The sequence below is a fragment of the Pseudorasbora parva genome, chromosome 14 (genome assembly GCF_024679245.1).
Source record: "Pseudorasbora parva isolate DD20220531a chromosome 14, ASM2467924v1, whole genome shotgun sequence".
In the NCBI taxonomy this organism is placed as follows: domain Eukaryota; kingdom Metazoa; phylum Chordata; class Actinopteri; order Cypriniformes; family Gobionidae; genus Pseudorasbora; species Pseudorasbora parva.
In genome coordinates, this window is record NC_090185.1 from 1072763 (window position 1) to 1080961 (window position 8199).

The 8199-nt window shown below is 40.2% G+C and overlaps 1 protein-coding gene across 1 annotated transcript; it reads right to left on the reverse strand.

The window, feature by feature from the left end:
* Nucleotides 1-2202: 2202 nt before the first annotated feature.
* Nucleotides 2203-6698, reverse strand: cdkn1a (cyclin dependent kinase inhibitor 1A). The gene is made up of 3 exons (XM_067415151.1): nucleotides 6165-6698; nucleotides 4239-4611; nucleotides 2203-3222 (listed from the first exon to the last, which is right to left on the reverse strand). Exons 2-3 carry the CDS (start codon nucleotides 4600-4602, stop codon nucleotides 3167-3169), a joined length of 420 nt encoding a protein of 139 aa, XP_067271252.1. The 5' UTR covers nucleotides 4603-4611; nucleotides 6165-6698; the 3' UTR covers nucleotides 2203-3166.
* Nucleotides 6699-8199: the final 1501 nt, after the last annotated feature.

Below are 8199 nucleotides of genomic sequence, written 5' to 3' on the forward strand. Positions count from 1 at the left end.
CACACACACACACACACTGCAGCCTAATCTATGTGTGTGCGTCATGAGGGCATGTTTGGGGTGTGTGTATGTGTGTTTCAAAGTGAGAAACACGTTTTTAAGGGATGTGTGTGTGTGTGGGACATTTCCCAGACTGACAGGAAGGGCTGATGGGAAACACTGACGTATGTCTCAAAGCAACACACTTCACAACAACTGGGTCACTATGTTGAAGAGCAGCACCTGCTACACACACACACACACACACACACACACACACGTGACGCGCATCCGAGCCTCTTTTCCTATTCAGATTAATATTTCAGGATAATTAGCAGTATTGATATATCTGCGGCAGTCAGGAGATGATTTGATCTGTAAACATGTTACAGAAATACTCTCGCAACGCCAAGGGCGGCAAAAATAAAATACGCAAATATCGCGCTGTTTTAAAAGCACGGATGCTCGTTTCTGCCGGGGGATTAAAAAATAAATAAATAAATGGTGTAATTCCGAGTTAATGACACAATTTCTGATTAAATACGTCAGTATTGTGAGATAAAAATTCCCAATTTCCTTTTTTTCAGTGGTGGAAACAAGCTTATAGTCCACTTGAAATTGTAATATTTATGAAATGAAACGAAATACATAAACTTCAACAAAATCTTATTTTGCTCAGCCTCCTTTTCATATTTGGTTCATTTGAACAAAGTCAAATATGCAGGCATCGTTTTAAAGGGCTGGGAAGAGGAATCTGTATTTAAACTGGGTCATTAATGTAGTAGAAATGGGAAATTATTTTTGAATTTGGTGCCTTTTAGACTGAGAAAAGACAGAAAATGTATTTGTCTCATTGGGATGAAAGACTACAATTCCCAGAATGCTTCGCTGCCCTGTGAGGCCACTCCCACAGCCATCGCTACTGGATTACAGTGACTGAGTTAGAGAAGACACTACAATTAAAAACTGAACGTGTGTGTTCAATATAATGAGTGTGTCGCCGCGCGAGTCTCACAGCACTGAGCACTGACTGCAGGAGTCAGATAAATGAGCTCGTGTTGAGAGCTGAGCATACATTCACAACGCCAGTTCAGTCTGCCGCGTTTCAGTTCATGCCTTTGCAAGCTTAACTTTCACAGAAATTAATTTGAGAAGTTAGAAGAGTTCCATTGCTCAGCATAGCTCCGTTTAAATGAGTGCCTGAGCTGAGCTGAGCTGAGCTGTGAGTGTGATCTCCATCCCTCACGCGCGGGTTAAACATGAGGAAATGGCTCCCTCTGCTGGCTGTAGTCTTTAGCCTCTGGCCAAACATTCCTAAGGTGACGCAAATATCGCCAATTTGCATCATAGGAGGAATTTTTCCAGAAATAAATGCAGAAATCTCTCGTCTCAGGGGGATATGATGAGGGAAAGCACAATCATTTGATTATACTCCAGGGTTTCTGCTGATACAAAGCCATATGCTAATCGCTGAAGGAACCCTTTAAGTTTCTTTAACACTTACTGCAATATTTTAATGGCAGCTAATGATAATATAATAAACTGCACTAAAGTAAATGTGCGGAGCATCTAAATGGACATGAAGGGAAAATTATGGGATGGGAGGAAAAATTAGTCGCTAGTGCTTTTATTCTCCGTCTCAAACCTTAACACAAGTTTTGCGAGCAAGAAAAGTTTTTTGGGTGATATACAAAACTTTTGCTAATGAGCGTAAAAGCATGGAAAAAAAAGTTCTCCCCCACATCATTTTTTTTCCCATTTGTGTCCCTTTAGGGGCTCCATAAGATCGATCGCATGATGTATATGTATGTACATATGTATTTAAATCCAATTTCCTGTGGACTTCACGCGTAACGTTAGCATGATAGATTCACTTACCAAACAGCAGAAGGTCGTCCACCTAGAAACCTCAAAACACTTTACAGCACACTAACCTTTTCTTTTCTTTTCTTTTCTTAAATCAGCAGGTAAATGAATTTATACAAATCGGTCGTACACTCCAGTTTCTCTTCATAGACAGTTTTATTAAAAGAACAATTACATGTCAAATCTACAAATACAAAATTCATCAGAAAAATAAATATGGCATATATTCAGAGCTCTTTAACACTAACGGACAGATGCAAGCGACACGACTCAAAAGAACAAGTGCAAATCTGAATCAACAGAACAATCCGGATACCAACAGGACATTTACAGACGGCTCGCAGAAACACAAGAAGAGCTACAGCTGATTTAAGAAGCCTTCGCTGGAGTTTACACTCAAGTATAAAGTTTGGCATTCTTTTAGTTCACTTTACACGTCATCGCTCGCCGTTACTGGTATCTCCATGACAACAGAAGAACTGAGTGTTCGTAAAGACGCCGTTGCTGCCGCCAAACACGAGCAGAACAGTGGTTATTATAGTGTTAATAATATTTTCAATTATCAATCTTTTTTTGTCATTTCGTTGTGCTTTTGTCATTTTTATTTCAATACTACTATTTAAGTTTAACTTATTTTTAGTTATCGCCAGGTAATATTTATATTTTACTTTATTGAAATGAACAGAACTAGTTTAAGTGAACTATAATAATCCAGGTCTTGGTAAAACATTCATACGGTAATTAACACGCTAAATTTAACGCGATATGATGAACAAATGAATGTACGAATAAAACTGCGCTTCTGCTCGTGTTTCGCGAACGGCGCAAGTGTTCGTAAATAAAATGAGGTTGTGTACGTTTATAACGACTTAAGTGTAAAAAATAAAATCAAATAAAAATTGACAGCAAACATTGAAAATGAGCAGTTTTTAAAGTTAGCTACACATTTTGTGCAATAAAGCAATACATTTGAATATGTGCGCACTGAAGAATCAGCGCTTTACAACAGGACACAAACTCTTTTCTATACGTTTATGGATCTTTTGAGAATCCACCCCTCCACCCATCGAATTTAAAGAGTTTTTTTTTTTACACAAATTTGCATAAATGATAACCGTTGACATATAAACAGGAAGTGTTCCCTCCTCAATCACACATGATGGAAGAGTTGTGGAGCCGCCCGTCGCAGGGAACGCCCTGAACCCGCGTTTGTCGAGTTCTGGAGAGGCTGAAGGTAGATGCCGGTGTAGAAAAACAGAAGATCTGAGTTCATGTGTCTGTACACGTAATGAGAGGAAATGAGTCCAGGCTCGTGCTGGCTTTATTGTCCTGATTTGCGGGGCGTGGCCACCTGCCTCTTCTTCGCCTGGTAGAAATCTGTTTGGATAAGAACGCTCTGATTATTACTCAAACGGTCATCACGCCTTTACTCAACACTCATCATCACTCACCATCTGCTCGTATTTTACTCCTGCATGACATTTTTTTCAGTTTATATACACAGATCAGGCATAACATTATGACCACCTTCCTAATATTGTGTCGGTCCCCCTGACCCGTCTCTGATGGACCCCTGAAGGTGTGCTGTGGTATCTGGCACCAAGGTGTTAGCAGCAGATCCTTTAAGTCCTGTAAGTTGTAAGATCGGACTTGTTTGTTCAGCACATCCCACAGCCGTCGCTTCTTCCCATAGTGCATCCTGGGGCCATGTGTTCCCCAGGTAAGCCACACACACACACACACACACACACACACACACACACACACACACACACACCCCCGGCCATCCACGTGATGTAAAAGAACACGTGATTCCTCAGACCAGGCCACCTTCTTCCATTGCTCCGTGGTCCAGTTCTGATGCTCACATGCCACTGTTGGTGCTTTCGGCGGGGTCAGAGGTCAGAGGTCACCCTGACTGGTCCATACGCCTCAAACTGAGCTGCTCTGTGTATTCTGACAGCTTTCTATCAGAACCAGCATTAACTTCTGGAGCAGTTTGAGCTCCAGTAGCTCGTCTGTTTGATCGGACCCCACGGGCCAGCCTTCGCTCCCCACGGTCATCAATGAGCCTTGGCCGCCCATGACCCTGTGGCCGGTTCTCCACTGGTCCTTCCTTGGAGCACTTTTGATAGATACTGACCACTGCAGACCGGGAACAGCCCACAAGAGCTGCAGTTTTGGAGATGCTCTGACCCAGTCGTCTAGCCGTCACAATCTGGCCAAACTCGCTCAAATCCTTACGCTTGCCCATTTCTCCTGCTTCACACACATCAACTCTGAGGACTAAATGTTCACTTGCTGCCTAATATATCCCACCCACTAACAGGAGAGATCATCAGTGTTATGCCTGATCGGTGTGTGTGTGTGTGTGTATTATTTGCCCGCCTCACCTGTGATGTTGGTCTGTTTCCTCTTCAGCTCGGCTCTCTTCTCTGGCGTTTTCTCCACGTCCTGCGGCACCGAACTGAATCTCTGTGGGGTTCGAGGGGCGTTCTCTTTCCCCGACGGCTCGCCGCAGCAGCGGTAAAGCACCGGAACCCGGACTCCGGACACGCCCTCCCACTGGAAGTCTCCGCCCTCCAGAGGCTTCTCCGAGAGGAAGTCGAAGCTCCAGCGGCGCGACGCGTCCTCCAGATCTTTCCTCAGGGCGTCGCGGTACTCCAGGTGAAGCTGCTCGCGGTCCACCGGGCCAAATAGGCTTCTCTTGGCCGGCCCGTTACCGAGGGCTCGCAGGATACGCTTGTGTGCCGCCATTACTGAGATCTGCAGAGACACACGAGGGATCAGTGAAGATACACAACTTACGCTTGCATTGATTTCACGGGTCAGTGCGGTTCTGTCTGAGTTTATAATCCTGATCTGCCAACATTGTCTCTCTCTGATAAATTAAAATAAGCTGATAACATCACTGTTTACTCCAGAACAACTGTACAGCCAAATCTAATTCTGCTGCAGTATTGTCCTGTTTAACACTGAAGCTGCTCTGACACAATCGGCGCTGGAGAAGAGCGATAGAAATAAAGATGATGTGAAATGATTTCTCTGCTGTTCTCAGAGCAGCTTCTAAAGGCTGAGTGAGTCATGAGCTGCGGAGACATGTGAGGACATGTTCCTGTGACTGCAGTGACCACGTCTGACCAGCAGAGGGACACACACACACACACACACACCACAGCTACAAAAACATCACGTATGAGGGGCGTCTATTTATAAAAATGTGGGTCAAGTGTCTCATTTCACTCTTTCCAACTGAATGTTCAAACAAAAGCACTGAAATAATACTTGAGATTATATAGTTTCGTTACTTAGCTTTTTTATTTAAATTATTTTACTCATTATTTAGCTCTTATTTAACTAATTAATACTTGCGATAATAGTCGAAATTATGACTTAAAGTTGAAAACATTACAGGTTGAGTCAGAATTACGACAAAGTTGTCAACATTATGACTTAAGTCAATTATGACGACAGTCAAATCTTAACATTAAAAATGTAACACTCATTCATTTTTTTTCAAAGGTTTTAGTCCATCTTTTTTTCCATGAGAAAACTTTTTTTATGTTTTAACATGTTTTATTTAAATAAGTTATTCTTATCCAATTACATTATTTGACTAAAATACTACTTGTGATAATATAATAACTATAAAAGAGTTTTCCATGAGAAATCTTTGGTTTTTATGTATTAAAATGTGTTTTATTTAGATGGCATATTATAATTTAACTGCATAATTAACTAAAATAATACTTGTTATAAAATAAAATAATACTTTTGGCATTCTTACTATGACAGGAGTGACAAAACAGCCCCAAGTTCACATCAGAGTCAGAATTTAATATTAAATTTAATAAATTAATGTATAATTGCGATATATAAGATTTCAGCCCAAACATATAATATATTTTTTTATTAAATTTTTTTATTTCATTAATCATTCACGACGTCATGACAGCACGTGTCAAAGCTTCCCTATTGGTTTATATAGGGGACATTCAGTTCATTACGAAAAAAATAAATTCAAGACGGCGGCGGGAAAGCGAGCGTCGTTTTGATTGGTCAGAAGTGACAGAGACACGCCTACTCCTTGCTCTAGGTCCACGTGAAACCGAAGCTCGTGTAAGCCGGTGGAAAACAGGTCCTGACTGACCCGAGCTCACAATAACATTCAAACAGCGATAAAAAACAGCTGATCGATACATTCACGACATTCGGTTAAAGCTCGTCTGAGATGTTTATAAGAGCCAAGAGGTTAAACTAGTCTTGAGATAAGTGATCACTATATACGTGCAAAACGATTGAAAAACATGAAAACTTACATGTTTTGGCTTCTGACGAGGGTCTAAATCGCCGTTGGCTGAGTGTCGTTGGGCAGTTTCAGGTGTCCTGAGCGAAGAAAATCGAGTTTAAACCGGAAAGTGTGGAGAAAGTTGCGAGTGGTGCTGGATTGGAGCTGTTGTGCTGCAGCTCAGGGGACTTTCGGAAGTTTTATCAACTCTGATGGGCGTGTCCAGCCCCTGGGCGGGGCCCGAGACAGCACGTGGATTTGAAACACACGAACACACGTGAGTAGCGTGAACAGCGTGAACTCGCCTTCACGGGGCATTCCAGTGGATCTACGTCACAGGTCAGCGCAGAAGCGGATCCGCCCAGTGCGCATGCGCTGTGCTTTAAGCGCGGATTTTACTTTCTTGTGTGAGTGTGTGCTGAGTGTGTGAGGTCGTCTACGTAACAGAAATAACTAAAGTTCATGCTTAGCAGGCAAAAAAATACAGCACTATTCTACAACCGCGAAGAGCTCTTACAAATAAAAGTCTTGTTTTCTTTAAAAGTCTTATTTCTGGAAGCCCATTTCTGCCACATAAGAAAAAGATGCTTTAGCAAATCATAACAGTGATATAAAAAGTCGAAATTATGACATGCTAAATTATAATACTAAAATATATGGCTTAGAAAGGGTACAAATTTGACATTAAAAGTTAAAAATATGATATTAAAAGTTGACAGAAATTTACAGTTTTATATAAAGGTCACAATTAGGGCTCAATATGGACATAAAATGGTAAACTGTAACTTGAAGTCAATGACAAAAAGTTTAAATTATGGCTTAAAAATAAATTATGACAGTCAAAACTATCAAACGTCGAAACTGACAAGTCATAATTATGAAAAAAAAGATGAAATTATGACTAAAAAATTAATTATGACAGTCAAAATTATCAAACGTCGAAAAAATATCACAAGTTGAAATTGTCATAATAATTAAGTCATAATTATTACAAAATTTTGAAATTATGACTTGTTGAAATAATGTCAAAATTGACAAAAAGACAAATATTATGACAAAAGGTCAATGACAAATTTGAAATGATGACTTAAGTCAATATAAAAAGTTAAAATTGATTCGTTTCAATTTTGACAAAATTGAAATTATAACAGGTGGAAATTATAACAAAGTTAACATTCTGGCTTTAAGTCATAATTATGACAGTTGAAATAAGACAAGTCAACTTTCAGACTGTCATAGTTATAATTAAGTAAAAAATTATTACAGAAAAGTCAGTTATTATAATTAAAGCATAATTACAATATTAAGAGTCGAGTTGTCATTGTAAGATTTACCACCCTCTATGTTCCCCTTATGTGGCAGAAATGGCCTTCCATAGATATTTGACTAATTTAATATTAGTGTTGTCTTAAAACATGTACAGTCGAGCATTATTAATAACTAATACCTCATATTTCAGAGTAACAAGCAACACAGTGAAGCTCACAGTACAATCATAATGTTCATAAACACTAAAATAATGCGAAAATAACCCATAACGCACAACTGTATGACCACAGCGCTCAATAAAATCCGTTAGTTTGTTCACTAATGAGCTGCATACTTCCCACGGCATTCATTCGCTTAATTAATGAGCTTTTCATTAGGGTTCGCGGTTTGGCGGGACTCAAGACCCTATGCTCAAGACTGCTCCCGACACGTGACTCATCGGAACGTGACGTCACGCGAGGGGAGGGAAAGGGCGGGAAAGTTTGAGTTTCTGTGGAACAAGTTCATTCATTCGCCATTATGGCTGATATATCATTACTATGACTGAATACATGCAGCCGTATGAGCGCATATTAGTTGATAGATACGTGGACTATTTGTAGCTTTACAGATTAATTTGGCAAAGCAAAATAATACTGAGTGAACTACTAAAGTGATTTAAAATGGCGGACGCCGTATATGTTTTCTGGTCTGTAAACAAGCGAATGATCCGTCTTTACTCACACGACCATCCACGCCTCTGTCAGTAGATTACATAACATTTGTTCTAAAGGTGGAGGGGATTTTAAATTCATCTT